The 26,157-nt window shown below is 40.9% G+C and overlaps 2 protein-coding genes across 15 annotated transcripts in view; both read right to left on the bottom strand.

Moving 5' to 3' along the window:
- adam12b (ADAM metallopeptidase domain 12b) overlaps window positions 1-7,858 on the bottom strand; it is a 90,453-nt gene extending 82,595 nt beyond the window's left edge. For 2 of the 3 annotated variants that reach the window (XM_076978824.1, XM_076978823.1), the window contains exon 1: window positions 7,361-7,856. In XM_076978824.1, coding sequence (XP_076834939.1) covers window positions 7,361-7,472 — 112 coding nt within the window. In that variant the 5' untranslated portion in view covers window positions 7,473-7,856. Of the gene's footprint in view, window positions 1-7,360 lie in introns of all 3 variants that reach the window. The other variant, XM_076978822.1, reaches the window with a different exon arrangement.
- Window positions 7,859-8,748: 890 nt separating this feature from the next.
- Window positions 8,749-25,889, bottom strand: LOC143480956 ((E2-independent) E3 ubiquitin-conjugating enzyme FATS). Of its 12 annotated transcripts, none has more exons than XM_076978830.1 (12): window positions 24,276-25,583; window positions 23,318-23,981; window positions 23,099-23,171; window positions 20,260-20,434; window positions 20,014-20,099; window positions 17,629-18,673; window positions 16,036-16,185; window positions 15,706-15,869; window positions 15,266-15,434; window positions 14,015-14,078; window positions 13,078-13,177; window positions 8,749-9,644 (listed from the first exon to the last, which is right to left on the bottom strand). In XM_076978830.1, the coding sequence occupies exons 5-12, from the start codon at window positions 20,065-20,067 to the stop codon at window positions 9,606-9,608; spliced, it is 1,785 nt and encodes a 594-aa protein (XP_076834945.1). In that variant the 5' UTR covers window positions 20,068-20,099; window positions 20,260-20,434; window positions 23,099-23,171; window positions 23,318-23,981; window positions 24,276-25,583; the 3' UTR covers window positions 8,749-9,605. The 12 variants fall into 12 exon arrangements, 11 of the variants coding, with proteins under 11 accessions (XP_076834945.1, XP_076834946.1, XP_076834944.1 ...); XM_076978831.1 differs by having other exon boundaries at window positions 23,374-23,981; XM_076978829.1 differs by having other exon boundaries at window positions 23,099-23,533; window positions 23,875-23,981.
- Between the last annotated feature and the right edge of the window lie 268 nt (window positions 25,890-26,157).

Here is a 26,157-nt window from a genome sequence, read left to right as displayed (position 1 = left end):
GTATTTCTTGAAAGAAGCTTTAATAACAAAAAATGAGTGTCAGACATGCAAATCTTTAAAAATGTACCTATTTATTGCAACGGAGTACTTCTTTACTGTAGCCTGGCTGATTATATTAGATGTTCTAAATGCATTATCGTTACAAAAAATGCACAACTGCAATAGCAATATACAGATTTTGTTGTTGTTGTTTTTATAATGTCATTATAAAATGACAGAAAATGCATCAGATTGTATCAATCTAACCAATGATGTAACTCTTTCATCTGCAAAATGATCATGCCAGCATCGTGACAGCCCATGCTTGGTGGAGGTTTCAGTTTCTGAAACCTGGAGCTGAATACATTATCTTCTCCCCAGCAGTTTGAAAAGTGCCCACTCAGCACACTGAGTCACTTTCTTAAAGAGGACAAACGGTACGCAAGGAACAGAAGGAGGGAGGGAGGGAGGGAGCACCAGAGTAGGAGAAGGGGGGGGGGGGGGGGGACCTGGGATTAAGGATTGTGTGTCTGTTAGGGGGCGGCTGCAGCGTGACTAGTGTAGGAGGAGATGGAGCCACACAGACCATATGGTTTAAACCCACCATTTCCACTTCCATACGTGAAGTTCATGTGCGTGTGTATGAATTTGTGAGGGCACGTGAGCCTCATGTAATGGTGTAACTGAAATGAAATGACTAACTGAAATCTGAATTGTTGCCTCTATTGGTGTTGTGACTACATTAAAAAAACTAATAGTTTGCAGGATATTTTATATATACTAGTCAGAGGAGATATACTAGTCAGAGGAAATAACATTCACCCACAAAAAATAGCCTATGCAGAAGAAAAAGACTACAGTCTAATAGCACTGCCCTATTGTAACATATGATCTATCTATCTATCTATCTATCTATCTATCTATCTATATATATATATATATATATATATATATATATATATATATATATATATATATATATATATATATAGTCATATGTGCTATCAACAGCTGTTCGTGAACTGTCTTTTGTCTTAGACCTTGTCAAGCACTGCTGCTGTTGAGGCACAAATGTCTGGCTGTTTGGAGCAGATGCCTTGCCGGATATATGCAGTTATTTCCCCCCACAAGGTGCCACAAGGGGTTTCCTGTCTGCATTGGTTACTCTGATGCCAGTCATGTAAATCTGTCAAGTCTCTGAAAGGCTGTGTGGAATTAGGTGGACTTGGTGGTTTGCAGCATATACCTAGTGTATGTATTTCCTCATCTGGAAATGACAGTGAGCATTTATTACAGAATCTGTTACCTGAGCCACCATACATGTATGCTTCAGAGCATGCTTCACAAACATGCATGCTTCAAAACCCTGGAGTTTTTTATGACAGCATTGGAGTACAGAGGTGAGGTAGACATTCAGACGTGAAAGCTACCTGAGGCTGTCTGTTTTAAGTTCAAAACCACAAAGCTAATAGGTTGTGCATACAAACATTGACAACAACAACATATTAAACTTCACTGACCTAACATGGCTGCATCAGGCTAGTAATCTGTTGAAGCCATGCTTTAAGATGATGCTTTTTACAGCGGATTTAAATTGAAGGCCTGCCAACAGTCTTGCTCCCACTAATAAGGTCTCTCCTTCAAAATATTAAATAGATGTCGGTGTGAAATTGGACTGTAACCTCTAGATTCCCAGTTTAAATACAAAGGTTTACCTACACACAATTCTTATAAGAACACTGATATTGTTAACCTGAGGTTATCACTACTCATTCTGTTATGAATTTTATATTCTCGGTCAAGCTACATCAACACAATCAAGTATCTCTATAGAATACCGTAAAGTAGCTTCAACATGTCACGCATGGCTGCTCAAGCTAATTCCAGCTGTTCATGTCTGAATCAGTCACTGTATGGAAGCTTCCAGTCTCCTGTGTACACGGGTGAGCCTGGAACCAACACTAGGGCTCCATTCAAACCGTATGGACACTGGCAGGAAGAAACAGCAGCTTGAACACTGAAGGTTCTGCCAAACCAGCAGGTGACTAGAAGAAGTACCTTAATAATGAGCCGAAACTAAAGCGAATGATTCAGTTGCTTACATAAATCAGTTGAGCAAACCTAATTAAGAAATGTGGTGGTGTCTGTTTTATTTTTTTAACAAAGCACACACAGAGCATTTTAATGAATCTTAAGTTCAAATTCAACAACAGGTCCCAAGCCATTTACCTTGCTAGAAACTCTAAACAGGAGCTGAACCCTTGTTCTAGTGTATTTTCTAGTATCTGTATTTTTAATTTCCATGATCTGTAATGTAATGACTTGATTTCAGAAGTGTCAACACCCAGTATCACTTTTTGAAACACAGCCATTCCATTTCCAGTGATGAATTTGCAAGCACATAATTCCAGGCATGTATGGGGCCCCTCAGAGCAGCACACAAAGTAATGCCCCTGACCCGATTTCCCAAAGATTGTACACAGAGCCGCTTCAGGTAATCAGGAACACGGAATCCTAATTTTTGACAGTTCACGCAGTGTGAATTGCCATGGCATCTATCTGAAAGTCCTGAGCAGAGAGTGCTGATGGGTCAGAACCTCCAGCATATCCGCTCTCACTATACCAGCCTCATAATGTCTCACGGGACTTGGACATACTCACAAAGCCTGTGGAACTGTTGGCCAAAATGCTGATGGCTCTGCTGTGAATCGGCTGTAGGTCCTACAGAGCCTTGGACTTTTAAACTTGAAAAACAATGAGGAACATCAATGCATCAGCTGGATGATTAAACCGTTCCTCAGTTTTAATGATGAAAATAGACCTGACTCGATAAAGACTAATTCCTGTAGAAGCAACAGTGAAAGACCTGACTTTTTTAAGGGTTAAGTTCTTGATGAGCTCGCACTACACTGTCACAAACACAAATCAAAAGCACTGAAAGGCTAGTAAACTACAAGGCATGGTGTGAATGTAAACACACTGATGCACTTCAGCATTTGGTAATGTCTACAAATTATTGATAATACAAAAATAATTGTATTAAGGTAGATGTTACATTATCATAGTTTTGGAGAGGTATTAAGGTTGTTGCCTGGTTCTCTTTCTGTCTTTTACACTGTTTCTAGATTTACTCTGTAAGTTGACTGGAATTCCATTAAAAATATATCTAAAACTAAACCACTGTACTTGTGCCTTGTGTGTATGTGTGTCTGACTGACTGTGGGTGTGAGAAAAGGGTTTTTAATAAAATATCATACTGCCTCTGTGTGATATTTGACATATTTTAGTACAGCTTCCCACTGTTTTATATTTTATTTGATTCCTGTCATTCTGCACATATAATGTATATTAATGGCCTTTCACTATGAAATTCATACTTTGCAATGAATTACAGTGTTCCAAGGTCTCCCTGCTGTTTTTAAGTGTTTTTGTGTGTATATTCGTGAGTGACTCAGAAGCAGAGAGGGGGAAAGAGAGAGAGAGAGAGAGAAAGAAAGAAATGTACATCTAATACATTTATTAGGCCACCGTTCGGTAACAAACGGATAGACTTGGTTTAACACACACACACACACAGGTCCCAGGTGAAATAGCACTCTAACACCCTGTACTAGAGCTGATGAGTTTGCATTATTGCACCCCTCTAAAGCATCATTCCCAAAATCCCAGGAGGAATAACACAAACACACCAAGCAGAAATGTGGAGTTAGATACTATTTCCCACCTGTTTCACCACAGAACACTCCCTCTTCTGTTTCCACTCAAGCTCAAAGCTTTAAGCCTGGGGCAGCAGAGACTGAAAATGTTGGCCTGCTATGAGTGATCAGTGACTCTGCCAACTAGGTGTGAGACAGGATGCATGCTCACTCTAGATGTCTGCAGTTCCACTAGAGAACTTTGGAACAGCAGATCAGAGATTCCATGTACTCATAAGGCTCACTTGATCATCTGGATCTGGGTTGTAATACACACACACACACACACACACACACACACGCACACACACATATACTTGGCCCACCATGGACAGATCAGGCAGGGCTGAACTCTCTCATAATGCATTTAAATGCTTTTGCTGGCATTCTTATGAGGACTGTGATACTGTGAAACTATTTCCACTTTGGACTTGAACTTGTCATGACTATGAAGGAGGCACCGTCACAAGGAAAATGAGACCATCGCAACACCCAGTACAACCATTAATATTGCCAATGCTCTGTGTCAAAGGGCACATCATCCAGAAGACTTATTTATTTATTACCATGTGTCCTGCTAATATGCTGTCAGTAGGGTTTTTGCAGCATTGAGCCCTCTGGCATCAAATATACATGCACACACACACACACACACATACACACACGTATGCACAAACACATAAAAAGTGTGACGGGGGCTAGACATAGTGATAAATCACCATGGAAGTAAAAGGACAGCTGTCGTACCACATTCCTTGCTGGCTAGTGAGGTGCCAGTGAAATAGTGACAAGTGGCTAAAGGAGGTGATAGGGGGAGCTGGCCAGTAATGCTTCACAAATAGAATACACACACACACACACACACACACACACATATCTTTGCATTTATACACAAACAATAAAACAAAGTGCTACAATAGGAAGAAAAGAGTACTAGCACACAAAGCAGTTCAACCAAACAGCTCACATGCTGTATTGGACAGAACTACAGTGCAGGGATAAAAATGTACTAATGAATGCTGATCAGACTACATTGATTTCTCCAATACTATCTGCATATTTGATCGTGTGACTAATCACAGTCTGTGGCAAACATCAAGCAAATGTCCTGTCCAACTTAAGCAAACAATTCCACTCATTATCTGTCATTTCTTTCAGTGTTGCTTTCTGTCATCACTACTGTGCAATGTCCACCAAGTCCCCACGATGAGCTGGCCAAAGAAACCAGTGTTCAACAACACACTAAGTCAATGCTCAGAAAATTACATTTTGTCCACAGTGGAGATAATGACAAGGTACAACAAACTGGACAAAAGCTGTATTGTTTGTTTGCTTGTTGGTTTGTATTTGTTTGGAACTATTGATATATCGGCTAAAGCGCAGTGGTAATTGTGTTAAATTGTAAAAACATGTGACATTCTCATTCTACACATATTAATTGTGACAGATATGATCAATTGAAAGAAAAAACAAAACATCACCCAGCTCTAGTTTTAAATAAATTCCCATTATCTTCAAATGGCTGCTGGTACGTCAGATGTTGCATTCATATGCCTTACAATAATATCTAAGGTATAAGTTCAAACACAAGCAGATATTGCGCTCTTTAAAGTTGTAAGAAAAACCTTTTCTAAATCTCTCTACAAAAAAAAAAAATCTCTCTCTTCAGTGAGAGATTTCAGTTTTCAGGTCAACTACAAAGCACCATGTTCAAACAACAGTCACTAGGTACGAGCAAATGTACTATACAGTGTATACACAGACCACAATGGAAGTGTCAGCTTATAAGGTGAGATCTGGAGGCCGTGTGAGGCTTGACTGAGCATTTTATTATAGCCATAAGTGCAGGGAGGATTTTGAACATTGTATTAAGAATTTAGACCACATGTGGCTATATGTGTTTCTCTGTCTCTTGATTAATTACTATTAACTGAGATGGATGGATGGATGGATGGATGGATGGATGGATGGATGGATGGATGGATGGATGGATGGATGGATGGATGGATGGATGGATGGATGGATGGATGGATGGATGGATGGATGGATGGATGGATGGATGGATGGATGGATGGATGGATGGATGGATGGATGGATGGATGGATAATTCTACACTCACACAGGCACAAAGCAGATGTTCTTTCAATTTTGACAAACACCGGACTAATTTGCACTAATTCAGTGAACTGACATGGTCATAAAACTTTCATAGGCAGATCAGAATTCAGAATTAACTGGTCTGTTGTACATTAATTGACCGATACATCACTGAATTCACCACAATGTCCTAGTCATTTCAATGAGCTGCACGTAAAATTTTAACATTTTGAATCTATGTAATGATCATTATGAGATCTGGATAAATCCACTAAATGAGTCACTAATGAACACTTTGACACTGTTTCTAATCTGAATTTCTAGACAGTCTTGCCTAGTGGTCAGATTAATTGTTAGGAATTCAGAGAACATGTAACAACACTGATATAGTCTGCAAAGTGAAAATTTGGGCAGCAAGAATAATCTTGCCACACTGGCATTTTATGCAGTTAAGAACATATTTGCTATTAAGGTCAATACACAGCCAATAATAATATTACTAATGTCAGCACTGATTTATAAATGGACCTGTGTGCTGATCTCCAGCCTGTCAACTCTGAGATGAGAATGGGACTGAGTTAGAGAGGATGGGCAGTCACTGGTCTTAGATCAACAGAGTTAACAACCTCTGGCACACTGTATGTGCTCCTTCATGTCAGAGTTCTCAAGTGGAGCCGCACACTGATCAAAGCTGCCCAGCAATGGTCACCCTACATAATTCCATCTCATCTACAGCACACATTCAAAACATGCTCACTTGTGCATTCATCACTACATAACTCCTACACACACGCAAACTCTTGTACGCACACACACACACACACACACACACACACACACACACACACACACACACAGAGAGAGAGAGAGAGAGAAACATTTATTTGCAAGTAACTAGGTTGCATTCTGATATTAAGACACATCAAAGGGTTCAAGGATTATTAAATAGTAGATGAATGAAACTAAGCATAAAACACATCAACCCTGAGATGTGTACACACGCACGCACACACACACACACACACACACACACACACACACACACACACACACACACACACACACACACACATTCATCTTCACTCTTGATATTGAATGAAACACTAGTTGACCCAGTCTATTTCCATTCTCCTTCCTGTAATTGTGTTTTGTTTATTACATTCATACAGAAAAATAAGACTATATTATTCGGCCCATTGATCTATGTATATAGAACATTGCCACACACGTTTATTATCGACATCACTCATTTTGTGTAATGTTTTCTTCTTTCTTTCTCTCTCGTTCCGACCTTTTCTCACGTACAACGCACGAATTCATCCTTAGATATGTTTCATATAGCTGCATGAAACGTAGCACACAGGAAATATACCACCAGCTGTTAAACTTTTCCACTCACACTGGCTAAAATGAAACGTTCTGGTTGGGCAGCAAACAAATCCTCGTAAATAACGCAACTTAAAACAAAACAAAACAAAACCCAAAACACTTCTGCCAGGTAGACTTCTAAATAAGCTACTGCATGTTAATCTGAATGCTGACATGAATGATAGCTGTCAAGGGCAAAGCGGCTGAATGAGAACACTTACCCTCAGATGCTTCATCCCTGGAGCTGTCACCAGTGACACCAACTGTAAGTAACGCCAGCGCTTGAAGCCCGGTCAGAAAGACAAAGTTCTCCGTGCGCCGGTAGTTGGTCATGTTGCCCGGCTGGCGGTGATGAAGCGATCAGCTGTCCTCACTGTTGCTTCTTCTTAATATACACACACATACACACAGTGCGAAGGGTTACAGGATGCGAGGGACCTCCTGCTATCAAATCCTCAGCGAGAGGGGCGGGTTGTGTTGAGCCTTCGACGGAGATCCAAAAGTTTCCTCCAGCAGCGGTATCGAAATCAGCGGTGAAATACTGCTGACATTACACATGATGGGTTCGTCCAGAGAGTAGTGGTCCCATTGATATCATTATTTGAAGTGTGCGAGATCTTTGCAGGACCGTGTGCCCAGTTGTTCCCCACGTGCGCTATTTCAGAGTTACGCCGGGTCCCACAGTCTAGAGAAAAGCTGCTGTAGATTACACAATAGGATTTGGATTTTTTAATAATAATTCCGTTACACGTATCCTCATGTATAATGTTTGCACTGGGGACGAGCCCCGTGTAAATAGGTTCGCCTTTGTAAGAATTATGCTCGTGCTTACGGTAACGTAAAACGCGTGAACAAAATAATATAGCCGGAACTAATCCCAGATCCCACTAAGATTGTAAAAGCTTTCTCGTAGTCGTCTTTAGCAGTGTTGTAATTGTTATAAACAGATGACATGAGATCAGCACTGATATTTAGGGTCAGTCTGAACGGTCTGTTGAATACAAGAATGCTCAAAATCCCAACATTTAAATAGGAAAATGTAATTTCAGAATTTACAATCAATCATAAAAAATACTTTTTTCCTGAAAAAATACTGTTAAACGTTTTTTTTTTCTTTTTCGCAAACTGCGGAAGGGGGCAATACAAACTTCCCATTAAAACATGACTCACTTCAAACCTTGTACAGGACTCATGCGGTTGTGCTTTTGTTACTATTGTTCTCCCCAAATATTTCCTTCCACTCCAATATAACAGTAATGAATACTTGCTAAATGGAGACCTCACTATTTCTAGATAAGGGTCGAAAATCTTTGTTCTGTCATGGTGTCATCCCGCCATTGCTGGTCAGTGAACCCTGTGGTAAGAGTCTCGCGCTGACTCCCAGAACCCCATGTTACGGACTAAAACCCTGACACCTCCAGGCCTAAGACGGAGTTGCACAGAGAAAGATACGTCCTTCCTTGCTCTGCGATGCATCAAATAACTTTTACTTTTTCCTTGCAGCTCAATTTACTGGAATACACGTACCAGAGAATCGGGGAACAGCTCCAGAATCACAATGAATGCCACAGCCATATACAGCAGAATTAATACAGACAGATAGCACATATTCATGCAGGTATCATGGTGATGTAGTGGGCTATTTATTGTATTCATTGCACTTCCAAACATGGAAAATAAATTAATTAATAAACAATAAATTCAGTTATACTGTTGTATTAGGTGAGTAAAAGTTATTAATTTGTTATTTGTGTAATGGTATTAAAGAGCATTTTTGCTGCTCTGGTAATGCTAGCATGAAAAGAAAAATACAGTGATATATTCACTAGCTGCACACTGGGTTAACCGATTTCTAATGACAATTATTTCACATCTGGGAACTGGACATTTCTTACTATTTCTGGTGGGGAAAAAAGTTGGCCTATATCATATTTGGGTGGGCTGAAGTCCTTGACTGATATGTATGATGATGTCCTCAGTAATGTCAAGTGAGTACTGAAGTAGGCAAATAACCATATACTATTCTTTTCTTCACTAGACATTCGACCACAGTGTGCTCATTTTTCAGGTTTGACTGACAGCGCACGCTATTAGAACTTCATAATGCATGAATCTGTACAATGTCCATTCTGTGGAGTGGCTGACATGAGTTTTTCAGCTGTCACCATGGGGCTGTGGTGGCCGTAGAAGCATCGCGTGCCATGGAGTGATGTCTTGCAGTGCGCTCGTCCTTCCCTGTGAAGCGTCTCGCTTGCACCACTCCGTTTGCAGATGTCCTGGCGAGAGGCTTCGGAAGGGCACAGGCGAGTGCGTTTCGGCCCAAGTGCGGAGAAACGTGTTTTGTATTTTGGGCCATGCATGAGGAAAGCCTGTACTGAGGGCGGCTGCAAGGGTCTTGCAAGACTTAAGTGCTTTGCCAGAGGCAAGGGGAGCACAAAGGACAAGCATATTGCGCACAGACACTCCTCAGTCGCCATTTCTTTGCAAGACCTGGTCCAGAAGTTTCTGTGGAAGAAACAAAAAAAAAGGCAAGTTTATACTGATGAGCATCAACCGATCTCCAGGCCAGACCTCCCATCTACTCTTGGCGATGGCAAGGTAAAGTAGAGTTTACCCATAATTCTCTCTGCTTCTCTCCTTGAAGGATATCTGCTGGAGGACAGTGATAACCTGCTATCTGTGAACCCACCACACTGAGCTATCAGCTCTCTTCCCCTCATGCGGAGTTCATTTTATTTTCTGGCCCAACTCCCCGTTCTCAGTTATCTTCGATTCTGCTGCCAGTTACTGTTTAATAAAACTGCTGATCCCAAAAGGGAATACAGAAGAAACTGCTTTGATTCCAAGTTAATCAGAAGAGAGTGCTATTTCTGTAGTCAACATCTGTTGTGGCTTTCAGTAAATGTCCAAGGAATTAGAGATGTACTTTTAATACAGCTTAGGGGTCTCTGTGCTTCAGAGGATACATATTTACATTTGGATTGATGAACCTTTTTGTCCCACATCATCTCAGTGGCACATCGTCTCTGTTCTCTGATCCAGCTACCTGAGTTCTCGTCTGGGTCTTTTACAGCAGGACTGTTCTAGTCCAGGCATGGTGGTCTCCCACCTTGCAGAGTTCAGTTCCAACCCTCATTTAACATATCTGATATACTTTCATCAATACCTTCAGTGTTTTACAGACTTGGGCACCCCTGTTCTTCAGATTTGGGTCCCCTTGTTTAACAGTCCTTGTATTTAGTGGAGAGAGTGACTCACTTTCAGTGCCCACCATCATGCAGTGGTGCTGAATAATGCCTGAATGACAGCCATGGAGTTTCATTTTGTATAATCCAAAAGTGCAGTTACATAAAAAAAAGAAAGTTTACGTGATGTAAACAACAGCAACAAAGTGTACAGTGTGTTAGTGTACATCATGTGCATAGCACTCAGATATCTCCATCTAAACACAAACACTTAGAAGTCTGTTCTCTCTTCTGAAATGTCAAGTGCACTTAGGCATTCAATGAAACAAATCTAAGTTGTGTCCAAAATGTGAGAGCCGATTGCGGCTTAGACGTGCACCACACACAGATGACACTATCAGCAGGAAGTCAAGGTTTATCTAATAATAGCCAGGAGAAGGTGTCTCCATCATGATTCCTATCTGTTAACTGAAAAGGTGGCACATCAGGTTGGATTTCATTGGGGTTGTTACCAACCAGCTGTCAATATCCTGTCCATTGGAATCTGCTTTAGAAAGCTCAAAAAAGCACATTCACAGCATTAAAGGAGCAGTGTGGATATGAGCACCAGAGCTGATCATCTTAAAGGTCAATATGGATGGAGGATGTCAGGCGTTAGGATGGAGCATGTTCTAAGCTGATAGAAAAGATAATCCTAGTCAGCACTGCCACCTTGAAACATCTAACACACCCAAGATCTCTCCCAGTCCTCATTTTCCCTGTTCATGTAAAGAATCACAGACTCTCTCTCTCTCTCTCTCTCTCTCTCTCTCTCTCTCTCTCTCTCTCTCTCTCTCTCTCCCTCTCTCTCACCTGAGTGATCAAGCATTCTAGCATTCATCACTGTCATACAGAAGTACAGCCCTGATAGTGAGTCTGACTCTACATGAGAGCTTGGCCCTCGGAGGACCTGACACCCATTAAAACAACAAGCTGAAGAGAAAGAAGCTCCCTTTTACACAAGGACCTTGCTTTTTAGGTGTCCAAGGAGCAGCCTGTCAGTAAATATAACAGATGATGGCAGGTTAACGTCCTGTTCTGACATTCAGTACAGTCAACACAGAGAACAAAGAGAGCAACATCAACACACTCCACACCAGCGAAGCCCCTAAAGTCTGTCAATCTTCAACAAGAACAAAGGGAATATATGAATAAATCACTCTGTGAGGTGGAATTAAACTGAACATCAAAATCTGTTAAATAGGGGAGACTCATGGAGAGAGCAACAGTGACCTCTGCTGGAGGTAAGAAACTTTTGGAATTATTTTCTGTCTTCATATATTTTTTTGCTCCAGAAAGGGCAAACGTAGCCTGAATAAATATTCTCATATGAATGACAATACAATTTAAACAAGGATTTTTTTTTTTACTCTTTAGAAATTATGATCAAGATACAACAATATCAAAGTCTGTGACATTTCCGAACACCTAAAGAGAGGTATGAGCTCATTCAGGTGTGATCATCACACTATGACACCAGTCAACACCTGCCATCTGCACCTGGGGCAAGGTTTTCACATAAGCTCCCTCTTCATATCTGCGACTCGTATCTCACAGGCTGAGAGTGCTGGCGGCCCTCCTCAGAAGAACAAAGGCCCAGGCGCGGTTGTTCTAGGAGTGAGAGCTTGTTGGCCATGTCTCAGGGGAAGCTGTAGCACTTGCATAACTAATGCAGTACCATAACACTTCTAAATCTCTCGATTCCTTTTTAGCGAAACTAACTCCTAATTCCAACTGAAACCTACCTAGAGCTGTTGAAGCTCTGAAAGAGTTTAAGGTATTAGAATAAATGAATTAATTCATGGCAGATATATTTAGGTATGCAAAGACAAGATGACTTTAAATTGTCCCCCCATCTCACTTTGTAATGTCTTTTTCTTTGTTACATTTCTCTGTAAATTTAGCTCTGTGTCTTCCCCTTGCTTGTGTCCTCATTAGACTCTGCTGCAGAACCAACAGCTGTGCCTTTTGCTAAGCTCATTCAAGCTTACACCACAGAAAAGTTTTATAGATCCTACAACTGCTCCCACGCTCGAGGCTGCAAAACGTGGCCAAGTCCAGTTTATGGCAATCTGTCCCTTCACTAAAGCTAGAATAAAGTGCGCAAGTGTTACCTTATATTGCATCATATTTAATAGAATTAGTTATTGTAAGGAATTTGAAACATTGTGGAATATCCTGAAATACTCTTGATCACTCTTTCTATATTGCTCCAGTACAATCAGATTTTTGTAAATGCACTAAGTTTGATCGTATCTTACGTAAAGAAAATTATTCTAAAAAATATATATATATGACCTTTTATTTAAACAAGAGAGAAAATCTTAATTATTTTACAGCATGGTCAAGATAGCCTTAGTATACATTACCGTCAGTTCCTACATATACATAGGCAATGCCACCAAGATGCCACTAATCAATATGATAAATTGCAGTATATATTGTACCGTGTCCCATTGTAATTATAGAGAGATTTATATATATATATATATATATATATATATATATATATATATATATATATATATATATATATATATATATATATATATATATATATATATATAATGTTGTACACATATATATATATATATATATAATGTTGTACATATATATATATATATATATATATATATATATATATATATATATATATATATATATATATATATATATATGCAAGCTGCTATGTGGTGATTAATCAAGGACTCTACCTTCTTAAAGACTTCAGCTCTCAGCCTGTTGGTCTGCTGCACCAGCCGCCTTCTCTCTTCCTCTTTCTTCTTGGTCACCTCAGGGAGTTTGTTGTAAATGCTGCTAATGAAGAAGAAGAGCTTAGAGAACAAGACCACAGCCTTGCAGTCATCCCTCATTGCTGACAGGCTGATACTCACATAATGCACATGATTCTCAGTGGACCCATGTGGCCGTGATTCTCATCGGCTTTCTGTGTAGACCACTTAAACTAAATTCTTCGCCCTTATTGTAAAATTTATCATGCAACATGCCTCTAAGCAGTTTTAAGACAATGTTCTTTAGAAAAGTGTTGTACTAAAATTGCATCAAAGATTCAAAGTCTGAACTCAGAAAACAACACACACTAAAAAGCTTTTCCTCTAAGTAACATGTATAACTTCTTATGTTCATACTTAACAATTCAGTAGATTAGATTCAGTAGATAAGTCCCTCCTTATCCAGATTTTATACTTATACAGATTTTCTCAGTCAATCTATAGTTCTATAAACTAAGGTTCTTCTGTCCAACATATCAACCAAAACAAGCTCATAGCAAACCAAGAAAAACTGACTGAAATTAAACACCATTATTCAATTTCTCACTGTGCCACCTTTATAACAATTCAGAAGTCCTGCAACATTTCTCTGATGTGTGTGAACATACTCTACATGTGTACTCTGTAAAACACTTGTATTTATATTCCAGTATCAACTTATGATTTAACGCATATTAAAGTGAAAAGAAAAAAAAAACAGATCAGTTTTCCTTTTCAAACATTTGGCACCAGGGTTTTGGAGATTGATTTGTAGTAAACATGTTGTTTTTCAGGAGTGGGATAAAAAAATTTATATCAGGTGTGGGTTATGTAATGTCTTACATTCATGTGTGTGCATGCGTGTACTTGACGGACTAACCGTTTTGACCTTAGCTGCATCTCTTTGCCTGAGATCAACCTGTCCTTTGGCTTAAAAAGGTTATCTAGAGTCAAGACAAAGAGGGTGCATGCAAGTCATTATAAAGTAAATTGTGTCACATGTTCCCATTAACTTCATGATTTTCCAGTGTTTTTGAATGGTATTCATTAGCACAGGGCTTTTACACTCACAAAAAAAATCATCTTTTTGGACTAAGAGGGTTTGTAGAAAATGAAAACTAAGTGTGAAAGGTCCTTACTAATCTTAGATCAATTAGCTACAGTTTATTTTATAAAGCTGTCGTTTTTTTTTCTGTTTTCAGGCGTGTAATATCATATTAGGCCAGCAGGGGGAATGAGTCAGCTGATTTGGTCACTATTTTTTAGTGGCACAATAATGTAACTGTGAAACGAATTTACATTAAAACAGCTGACTCCAACACTAAAGCACAATTGCATTTAGCAATTTAGCAATGTTATGATTAAAAGTATCATTAAACAACAACAAGCTTGGATACAAAATTTGTAATGTATAATGTATATAAAATGTAATGTATATAAAATTAATGCATGGTATCTATAAATAAAATTCCATTTTGTTTTCTTAACATTTAAAAAATATTTTACATGTCCTATGATCACTCAGAAAACACATTTTTTCCTATATTCAGCAACATTTTCCATATATTTAACAATATAACTATATTATTGTAATGGGGTTGTCTTGATAAATGTATTTGGACTAAAGCCTGTGCAACTGTTTGAAATGTAGATAAATATATTTAAACCCATCAAAAGCTCTCACCTATTACAGATCAACTTGGCTATATCTATATATGAGAATTCTATTATTGGCTTGGCAATTAGTTAGTAATTGGTCTTGGTTGACAGTCCCTGACATAAGCTGTTCTGCAGAACACAGATCCAATGCAACATCTGTGCGACTGCAGCACTGCGTTGCTGGTAGCAGTCCGCTAGAATATGGCTACCATAGCAACCATTAGTGCTTCAAACAAACGCCACGTGATTACCATGCAAAAATGCCCTTCTATATGGATTCAAAAGTAATTTGTTAACAAGCACCGTGTTATAACTGCATGATGGCAACCACATAACTGAACACCTGAACTTCATAATATGTACTTTAATTAAACGGCGACACTTTGTCCCAGTAATAATCTTGTATTCAGCATCGCACCCAAAGCCCGCTGGCAGGATTGAGGAGATTTTCTGTCTGCAGCCAGTGCCTTACCACTAAGAGGGTGTGGCTTGGTGCAGTTCTGTCTCTTATTGGAGCCCTCCGACTCCACGGCCATGGCTGCAGTCTGGGAGCGCTGCCTCCGTCTGGCCCGTTCTTCCAGCTGGCGTACTCGTCTTTGAGAGCGGGAGATGAAGTCAGGCCGGAAGTGCTCCAGTGCCTCCTGTACACTCCCACACATGAATATGCATGTTTCTTGGTTTGAGCTGTACAAACAATAAGTGCAGCACTTAAAATGAACAAATGTAATTAAGCTGTCTTGTTTTGGGGCGTTGATTGTATTGCAAGAGTTGTTACAGTCTGCTGGTTGGTAATTGTCAAGCAAAGTACAAATGTCACCATATTGTAACGTTATAAATACAGTGGATCAGTGATGAAAGAAATTACTCTGCAGGCCATAATCATTAGCATGGCGAATGAATGTTACTGCATACTTTAAGGCTCAGGGCCTGAGGCTGGTTGGTGCCATTGGGCTCGATGGTGTAGTTGAGCACTACATGGGGAGAGACAGGACAAACATGTCCTCTCACTGCAGGTTCAGCAGAGGAACATGGCCCTCTGCCATTGGTGGAGGTTCTCACACTCACTCCAGAGTTCACTATCGAGAAATAAGTTCAGTGAAAATACACACACACACACACACACACACACACACACACACACACACACACACACACACACACACACATATATATATATATATATATATATATATATATATATATATATATATATATATATATATATATAAAAGGGAGCAATACCTAACATCCTGCTGGAAGGATATAATGCTGCATGTTGAGAGTGCGAGTAGTTTTGTGTCTTCTGCTTCTGGCTATGACATCTCACACTGTCCACAGCAGAGCTATTCCTGATAACCGCTGGGGAGACCAAGCTTTTATTTATAACAAACTCTGAAAGGAAAGACAGAAAGCTGAGGTTAAAGCACTCTACTGAACGAGTCGCCAAAAGAAGTTACTGAACAGAGTCTGAGATAGACAGGGAGGGTGTGTGAACGTGCGTATGGAGGGGTGTTGCACAGAGGGGGGGGGGGGGGGGGGGGGGAGTGAGAATGAGTGAAAAGGGGTTGCAGTCACAGCAACACAGAGTCTGGAAGTATAGGAATAACATAGAAGTAGAGGATAAGTGTGGTAAGTGTCCTTCTGTGTGGCCGCCCTGCAGTAATGGCTGGGGTTAGCCCTTCAGAACACACTCATGCATTCCCACTATCACATGCCCCGCAGTCCAAATGCAAAAGATCAATGTGCTGCAGAGGGGACAATTATTCCAGTCTTGTCAGGGGGAAATTTGTTTAGTAGGAGAGTGTGGCTGGGTGCCAGGATAATGGAGAAAAAACCCTGCCCTGGTTGGAGCATTAGAGTGGGCTGATCACATATTATGCTAGATATAAGAAGGTCATTATGCAGAAAAAAACCACCCAGCATTTTATTGTTTTCCTTCCCTCTCCTAAATTCTCTCATCTCAGTTTCTCATCTCTCTTGCTCTTCCCTTCTCAAGCTATCAGAACAAAGTGTCCCCTATTTTCTTATCACTCAAACGGTCTGTCTAGTTCTCCTGTGGATACTTTAGCTGAAGGCAGTGTTCATTCAGCAATAAAACATCATTCCAAGTGCTTCAGAACTCCAGGTTATGCATGAGTTACACCAACAGGTCAGTAACTCCAGCCTAGTCTTCTTCCCATGATAGGTTATTTCATGACAACTCATGGTGTACCACCACACATTGATATCCTTTTCCGACCATCATTGCCGGGCTAACCGTCTTATTGCCACTGTCCTGTGCGTGTTCCCTAGGGTCTTCTCTTTAGGAGCAATCTATTCTGTAGGAATCTAGCCTGGATTGATTCCTGCTCTCAGGAACCTATAGTGCAGTAATGACTGCTTTACTGAAGCACTCATTACCACTATAGCAAATCCCCAAGACATAAAATAAATGTTTCAGGATGACATCTAGAAGAAATGGCAGAAAAGAAGGCATGTGTTCTTCTTGAAAAAGACCTTTTCACAACACAACCACATTTATGGGTAATCATTTTCACACACACAAACTCACACACGTACTCACAAACACACACACGCATCTAAAAAGGGAGGCCATTCCATTAAAAATGCATGAGGTGCAAACCACAAGGTGACCAGGCAGGATTTAAAGTGGAACTACACTGGCAAAGATATGAAGCGGCGTGTTCAGACTGGCCAATGCCTCATTATCACCAGCATAGTATGGAAATGGAGTACAGAGAAAATGAGAGAGAGAGACAGAAAGAGAGAGAGAGAGAGAGTGTCTGATAAACCCATTTGCATGGGCGCTGAAATGGAGGCAGGTGAGATTCCTACCTGGGCCTTCAACGCTCCCCGTTCGAGGCTGCGAGACATCATTAGCCTTTCCATTCAGCCTGAACACTAGCGGCGATGAGCGGCGCCTCGCTCTGAATGGCAATGGGGATAAAGTGACCTGCCGTGGTGACGACTCTGAGCCGCTGCCGCCCCCCGCAGAGTAGGGAGCGGCCACACCCTCAAGGCGACCGCCTCGCGTTATGATGTGCCCGTGGGCCCCAGACAGAGGCCTCACTTCGAGCCTCTCGGGGCCACGAGGCCTAAGCGCTTCTCTGAGGTAAAGAGTCAGTGTGGATCTGTGCAAAGCCCGTCCTCCATCCTGAAGCCCAGAGAGCGGAACGGATAGGGATTTATCCAGGTAAAGCATGGAGCTGGAAGAACCTGGGAGGAGGTCCAGGTGGACACAGGAGCGGAAGATGAGGTGTGCTGAGGCTGAGGGAGAACAACTGCCCGAAGCAGGTTCCTCACTTGATCCAGCCAGTGCCTGGCTGGCTGTCTTGCCCTTGGTGTGGCTGCTCCTACGGGCTGGAAGGGCCAGGCTGGAAGCAAACCTCTCGCCTGGGTAATATCTCTCTCTGTACTCAGTCACCTTCACCATGGTAGCTTGGCGCTTGAGAGGGATTGTGGGGTTTCCCCACGACACACTTGACTGTTGGGCTGTATTGTCACATGGACTCATTGTGGAGGACACCGAGAGCTTGTCACGCTGGTCCCGAGCCCTCGTTTCTGGGCTCACAAGGCTGGGAATGCTGAGTGAGACCCTCCGGGCAGTGATGGTAATGGAAGTGAAGCCAGATGACGGGCCAGCAGAGCAGCAAAGGTGCGTCTCGGGGTTGCTGAGCGTCCGACTGAGGGAGGGGGTGTTGAGAGGTGAGGCAGCCTCAGTTTTCTGAGGACCGTGGAGACAGGTCAGGCTGGAGAGAGAAGGTGAGACTCTGCCCCGTTGCCCGCAGCTTTGCCCTTGCTCCTGCCCTGGGCTCCTAACACCCTGCCATGGTGGGACAGCGTTCCTACACAGAAGCGGGTTGGTCTCCTTATTCACAGCCTGTCAGGAGAGAGAGAGATTAAGTGGACCAGAGGCATCAGCCTACACACACATCCCGTCTTCTCCACTGTGAAATACGTCATAAGCAGTATCATACCAGCATATATACAACTGAAAGTACTGAATAAGAAAACAAAAAATGTAAGTTACGAAAACCACAAAAACAGACAACAGCAAAATCATTTCCACCAGAGACCAGAGGCTGCTGACCATCTCTAAAAGTGCTCCAAATGCATTAGAGACATTTATTTTTAGTGCCATGTTTTGAATATAACTCTTATAGGACCTAACAGCCAGAGGCAGTCTAAACATGCACATACATTTATTATGAAATCTACAGGTCAATACTATGGTATACAAAAGTGTTATACAAAAGACCTTCAGTGTATGTATCCAAATGCTCTACCCATTCTAAAATCATTGTTTAACTGCACCGAAGACCATCTGTAAACATTAACTCATTAACTCACATTAATTCAAATGTAAGACCAACTCAATCAGGCTACAAAAACAGGCAGTAAATAGTAAACCTTACTGGATGGTTTCCCAACATTAGTCCTAAAACTTGGCTTAAAATATTACATTTTTAATGTTTTAAATGTGAAGCACCACTGACATTGCTATTTAGTCCAATACTAGGCTTATTTCATTTCGAGGAAACCAGATGTAAATGATTCCATTCAAAAACTGACTATCAGCAGTCAGCAGGAAATACACAAGATTGAACATTCAGAATAACAGATGTTATGCACAATACGTTCTCAAAGAAAGGGTATTTTACAAAGGAAAGTCAGCTGTGATGTTCCAAGGACATCTAACCATTATCTTCAACGCACTGTTAATTTACACACTGTTTCATAATTTTGTTTTCTCAACATAGTCACTGATTTGCAGGAAATGGCAAACTGGATAGGGGCTGTTTGTGAAACAAACTTGCAATATTCTAAAAGGCAAGCTTACTATGTCAAAGTCTAACACAATGACAGACCAACCTTGCATTGCCTGTCTGGCAGACAGTGGCTCATTTCACAAAGTTAATTAATCATTTCTTTTTGTAAAGGTGACAATGTTTTGGCTCTTGACCTTCAGATTGAGAAGGCTTATTAAAAAATGAACTCAATCAGCCAATTTAGAAAAGTCACTCATTAATAATGCTGGTAAATGAAGCCTATTTTTTGTTCCACATTTTAATATATGCCATAAACACTGCTACCTCTGTTTACTTCATTCCAGACCATATGGTGTTGATGCTTCACACAATCCATAGGAAAAATATATAAATAAAGCTAGGTTTAAATTATGTGACAGGCTGTCTAAAAACTTTTCTGCCTCTGTCTTACCTCCCTGATGTTTGGTGAGGACTGGCTGACTAATCTCCAACTTCTGAGTCCCATTAAGTTTGAATAAATCTCTATTACCTTTCCATCTGTCGATGAATAAACAATATAAAAGCATTATTCGAAGAATTAACAAGTCAAATGTAAAACAGGGAGGGTTCAAATCAGTTTTGATTACATACAGGAACTTTGCTCAATCTGCTGCGTTTCAGCACATAAACAGTGTTTTGGAGAGTCATCATTACTCACCATGCTGTCTTTAACACGCCAGTTTTCCGTGAACTATCCATGAACTGAAGTTTATGAAAACATTGCACTGTTCCATGACAAGAATACTCCCATCGATGCTACTGTAATTCATCGCAAGAGAGCCTATGTCCCACCAACAGAACTGAAGTTCTCCGTGTGATCCAGACAAGAAGGTCTGAAATGAGATCTCTCATGAGCTAGTGCAGCGTGTTCATCTGCCAATTCTAAATTATTCAGTTGAATGGCATTTGCTAGTTGATGAAGTAAACCGTTCTGTCGGGAAGCTTCAACAGAACAATGACAAAGGACATGCAACTATGACATAGCTAACTTTGGATGTACAGAATATGAGCAAAATGGCATTATTTATTTATATATTTATATATATTAGTTTTGGGTAATTTGTGTGAATTTAGCTGAAATCTTATCAAGGTAGACCAAACTTTATTCTACACTTCGCTCTTCAGTTAAAAATCGTACTATAACGTATGCTCAGAATGCATCCCTTTGGAGTGTATTAGTATAACACCAGTTTAATTATTATACATCCATGTAATCTAATCAAATAACATAGTGTCATATTGTCATTAAGCTTTGGCTGCCCTAAATCAATATAAACTTGATTTTAAAATGTTACACAATAACTGCTAATCAATATAAAAAAAATATTTTCCTAAATCCCCTTAAACATTCATTTTGGCAGTGCATTGCACCAAAAAGACTGGTCCTTCACTCCTATGCCTAGCAGTTTAACCTGGCATTAAATCCATACACAGCGAACCGCCTTTTAAATATGTGTCCCTTTAATGACACTTTATTCGCATTGGGGCCAACCATGCAAAGTCGAGGCCAGTACTCAATGCAAATACATTAATTCCCTCCCCCGCCCAATCCACAATGAAACAACTTATCATTTCTACTTGAAAGCGTAATTTCTACTAGCATTCTGAAGCACCGAAATGCCCAGTGGGAGAGGAATGGGGGAGCAGGGGGGAACCATAAACAATTCCACTTAAATAGAAAATTATGCATTCATTGCCTTTGTTTTCTGCTGGTTATGCTTTATCTGCACTCAGGCATACAGCAGATCTCTCCCTCTCTCTCTCTTCCTTTCTCTCCCTCGCCCTTTCTCCCAAGTATAATGTGACAGTATTAGGTCTGCTCCTCCGTGCTGCCTGATTGTTGTCATCAGAGGAGGCTGAACAGAGTCCGCTCTTGGCCTGACCTTCCCATTCATATGGAAAAGAGGCATGGCACCTCGAGACCGCAAAGGTATTGCTGCCCATCCATTATCAGCCACCCACGGACTAGTCAAAGGAATGTAAGGCAGTTTATGATCTGCTGCTACTTTGACCACTAGCCCCACACCAATGTAAATGTTGTGATTGTGCTGACTCACTGAATACTTCTAGCATTTGTTTTGCACATGTCGTTTGATATTGAAGTTATGCTCTCTTTGCTTTTCTTCTATGTATCAGCATTGATTGCTGGATTTAGCATTCTAGTTCAGTGGTATCTTTGACTCTAACCTACCAATACTGTTCTGACTAGGATGCGTTCTATGAGTAGATGATAGAGTTCCCTTTTAAGTTCTTCTGAATAAGGGCATCTGCTAAATGGTTAAAATGTAAATGAAAATGTAAATGTTTTCCCTATCACCACTAAAACAGGACTTTCTTCATGTTTCCAGACTGTCCTGATCCTGAAATTGTCATTAGTTTCATAAGAGGTAATTAAATAACTATGTTATTAATTCATGCATTTGTGTAATTTATGCATCAGTCATGTAAAGACAAAGAAAGCATTATCATACATACTTTGTTATATTCCAGTCTCTATTCCTCTGTTCTAGTCATAGTATTTTGTTCCTAGCTGTTTCAGTGGAGAATAGCATGTGGTCTGTGCAAGTCCCGGACTGGCGAGAGCTGTCATTCAGAGGTAGGCCAAAGCCGCAGGACCGCCACAGCTACAGTGGGGAAAATAAGTATTGTGCAAGTTCTCCCACTTAAAAAGATGAGAGAGGCCGGTAATTGACATCATAGGTAGACCTCAACTATGAGAGACAAAATGTGAAAAAATTTTTGAGAAAATCATTTTGTCTGACTTTTAAAGAATTTATTTGCAAATAATGGTGGAAAATAAGTATTAAAGAATAAAGAAATTTATTTTCTCAATTTTTTTTCACATTTTGTCTCTCATAGTTGAGGTCTACCTATGATGTCAATTACAGGCCTCTCTCATCTTTTTAAGTGGGAGAACTTGCACAATTGGTGACTGACTAAATACTTATTTTCCCCACTGTAGTTAGGTGAGACGGGTCTGCAAACAAGCACATGTTTAGGCACCTACGACAGGAAGGTGAGCATCGAGGGGACTGTGGGTAGATGACACGTTAAAAGTGTAGGGGTTTTTGTGCTAAAGCACGTGGGAATGACAGGGTTTGATTTGGATGACAATGCAAGTAGCAAGTAGGAAGCACAGATGGGATAATCAGGTTCTGAACAGACAAAAGTGAGCAATGACAAGAGCTGGACTGCTAATGATTTCATAGATTTATAAATGTTTGACAACAGCACATCAGCATACAAGTCTTTTTATAAGCTAACATGCAGAAAGAATATGGCTGCAATATTCTGTGTGGCTGACATATTCTGCCAACAGTATTCTGAAGCTATGAAGTTTACAAAATAAAGAACATCTGAAGTCCCCTAAGTAATCCCTTCATGCTAACCTTCAACTTCCACTCGTCCTTTCACTCTTTTCTATCCACTCTGTGATCTGGATCCTTGTTCACTGACCTTAACCAAAGCTTGAGTGTACCGTACAAGAAGAAACCCACCTGTGTGCTGAATTGCTCCTGTGTTCACTGTACTGCAGGCAGTTCGGGTTGGTCCTCTAGGATTAGCATCAATCTAGTACTCAAAAATATATCTTGGATTATAACCACACCAAAGAAGAATGTGTTTCACTGTCTGCAGCTAATTGTTTAACCATTCAGTTAATGAGCAATTTAGATCCTTATCACTATAATAATGTATTACTGCTGTAATTGTCTCACAGTTCTAAACCTTGTAGTTCTGGTTCTCCATCCTAGGGCAGGATATGGGGCAATACCTTTCTTTGTATGAATGAAAACCTAATATGAATGATATGACGTCTTTTGTGGGGGACCCAGTGTGAACAGATGGTGATGCCATAGCTTTTATGACAATGGCAGCAATTTCTTTAATGATCATTCTCTCCATCTCACACCTCAGAGTTCTTCTTGTTGTGCCTCCAGTAAAAACAAAAAAGAACAATGCATTATATGCACAATTTACCGCTGATGGGGCCAGCAAATGATTGATTATTGATGTTTATGAAGGGTCTCGTTAGCAACAGCTAGACCATGGAAATACACAGCTGTACTGTAAACATGGGTTCCGTTCAATTAAAAGTAACTCATGTCATCACGGGTCATCCTTGCAGCAGTGTTCCACCATATGCTAACAGGGTTTGGCTTATCTACCCAGTGAGAAGAACTGACGGTTGTTTGCTATAATCGTGCCAGCTACGCTACTGGAGATGTAGCCAAGAGGGGATATTTTCCCCAGAGGGAGTGTGGCAGCTACACACCGCCGTAGGGAGCCAGGAAATGGAACACACAGAGAAGCGCTCCACCAGCCAGCGAGACGCTCCACTCCCACAGCCCGAAAATCCCTCAGTGGGCTTGAGGGGGAATGCTGTTTACGTAACATGTTGAGAACATTGTGAATAATGGATACACACACACACACACACACACACACACACACACACACACACACACACACACACACACACACACACACCTCTGTGATTCTTCCTGTTTAGGCTCTTTCTCTACTTTATGTGACAAACTGTCTGATGTATGTATGGCTTATGACAGTGCAGACAGTTGCAGCTGACTGCAGCTAGATTCTCAGGATAATCATCTAATTCGTAGCACTCATATTTAGTAGTGTAAGGATAGCCATCTGCAGTCCATGCAGTCTTACCTTACTGTTGGTCTTTGTTGGTTCTTCGGTGACTCCCGATATGCTGCATTCTTTGTGAACGCCTCCACACAAACAAATTCAAGGTCTATCTCTGTCCTCAATAAAAGGGCACTTAATCCAGGCAGTTGTCTCAGTGCTGGGGTTCTTCCACTCTCTCTGGTTGGGTTTTCCTGTCTCCCTTTGTGGTTCTCTTCATTTTCATCTGCTTTTTCTCCCCTGGCTCAGGCACAGGGCGTAGGCCCAGAGAATCCCCTGCTGCTTGGGAACAAGCTAGAGTTTCACTCACTGTGAGAGTCACAGCAGGAGATCCTGCTCTGACTCGTGATCAGACCTGCCCATGGACTCAGGATCCTGCTTCATGCTGGTTTAAAGGTCCAGACCACTATTCAATTTTGATCCTGTCAGAGTATGAAAGATTCCCTTCTGAAAGAGAATGCCTGAAACAAGAAAGCAGCACATCGAGTCAACTTCCTTCCCACTTTGGGTTTTCCTCCTTCGGTCCTTAGGCCTATATGATTCTTGCATCCCTGTTCAGTTACACCATCCACCAGCTGGATATGGTTGTCCTAGGTGGTTGTCTTGCCATAATTCTACTGCATTAGAGCCATTGTTCTAGGGAAGGTGGTGGTGTTGCTCTCCTATCTATGAGTTATCCTCAGGTAAAGGCTCAGGTGAACATGTATCGGTTTCCAGTGCCCCCATAGCACAATGGGGCTTCAATTTATTCATGAGGGAAGACTGCAGCGTACCACAGATACCAGTATGTGTAGTTCTTTACTCCAATTCCGACTTCACAAAGCATTCAATTTGTTCTCTTGAGAAAAGACACATGAGTTGGAGTCCCTGGAGGTGATTAGAATCAAGCTCCATACAAGAAGAAAAATGTTTCCAGATTTGCATGAAGAGTGCAGAAGACTGTTAATAATTCATACCTCCTCTCTCTTTCTGGTCTGTGAACATTACTGTGTAACATTGGTTAGAACATTTTACAGCGTCAGGTGTTTTAGCCCACAAAGATTTCCTGAGCTTTCACTTGGTTAAAGATAAATGGATTCGCATAACTTCAAGAAGTGGAAAAAGAACTCAAAAATGCAGCTGAAAGGCTAATGACTAAATATTTGTTCATTCTTTTCAAATACCTTTTATATCTGGATCACAAATTCTAGCTTTCACACATATATCAAATATTTGCAAATCCAACATCAACATGCCAGAATAATTAAATGTAACTATGCAAAAATAACTAAACAACTAGTCAGAAAACTACAATTACTGTAGAAGCAATCCAGAAAAAAAAATGCTACAGTGCTTCAGTCTTACTAGAGACTTACAACCCCCCAACCCCCCCCCCCCCCCCCCCACACACAGACACACAGACACACAGACACACAGACACACACACACACACACACACACACACACACACACACACACACACACACACACACACATCAGACCTCTGTCACGTCCAGTCTCTTCCTTTACATCACTCTGGTTCAGTCAAGCATCTGAACTATACGCCACTGCTTTTAATCACTGCCTGCTCAGGAGGAACAGAAGGTTGCTGAGAGTCGGCTTAAGGACCATGGCACAGGATTTTTATAAAATGCTGGTAAACACTGACAGAAGTCTGAGGATTTTCTGGCCTTTAAATAACTGTAGGTTTATGAGGGCATTCATGAATGTTTACTAATTAACTGCTTTGTGATTATAATAAATGAGTCTTCAACTCTGTCCATCATGCTGTCGTCAGCACTGTAAAGCATATTGGAGCCACTGACCATGTGCGCTCTGGGATAGAGTGGAACAATCTGTTAGCCAGTCAAAGTCTAGTGGCTTTGTGCACACATCGTTTCTTCTGCTTTTACTACACTTTCCTATG

Source organism: Brachyhypopomus gauderio, chromosome 17 (assembly GCF_052324685.1).
Source record: "Brachyhypopomus gauderio isolate BG-103 chromosome 17, BGAUD_0.2, whole genome shotgun sequence".
Lineage (NCBI taxonomy): Eukaryota > Metazoa > Chordata > Actinopteri > Gymnotiformes > Hypopomidae > Brachyhypopomus > Brachyhypopomus gauderio.
This window is presented reverse-complemented; position numbering and strand designations above follow the sequence as displayed.

What these genes read in the sequence shown, in the direction of transcription:
- LOC143480956 (XM_076978834.1), bottom strand. Translation starts at nt 20,067, where the DNA reads ATGGGACTCAGAAGTTGGAGATTAGTCAGCCAGTCCTCACCAAACATC. An exon ending in CCTCACCAAACATCAGGGAG is followed by an intron (nt 18,674 to 20,013) that starts GTAAGACAGAGG and finishes CTCTCCTGACAG; the next exon opens with GCTGTGAATAAGGAGACCAA. An exon ending in CAAGCCACACCCTCTTAGTG is followed by an intron (nt 14,079 to 15,265) that starts GTAAGGCACTGG and finishes TCTTGACTCTAG; the next exon opens with ATAACCTTTTTAAGCCAAAG.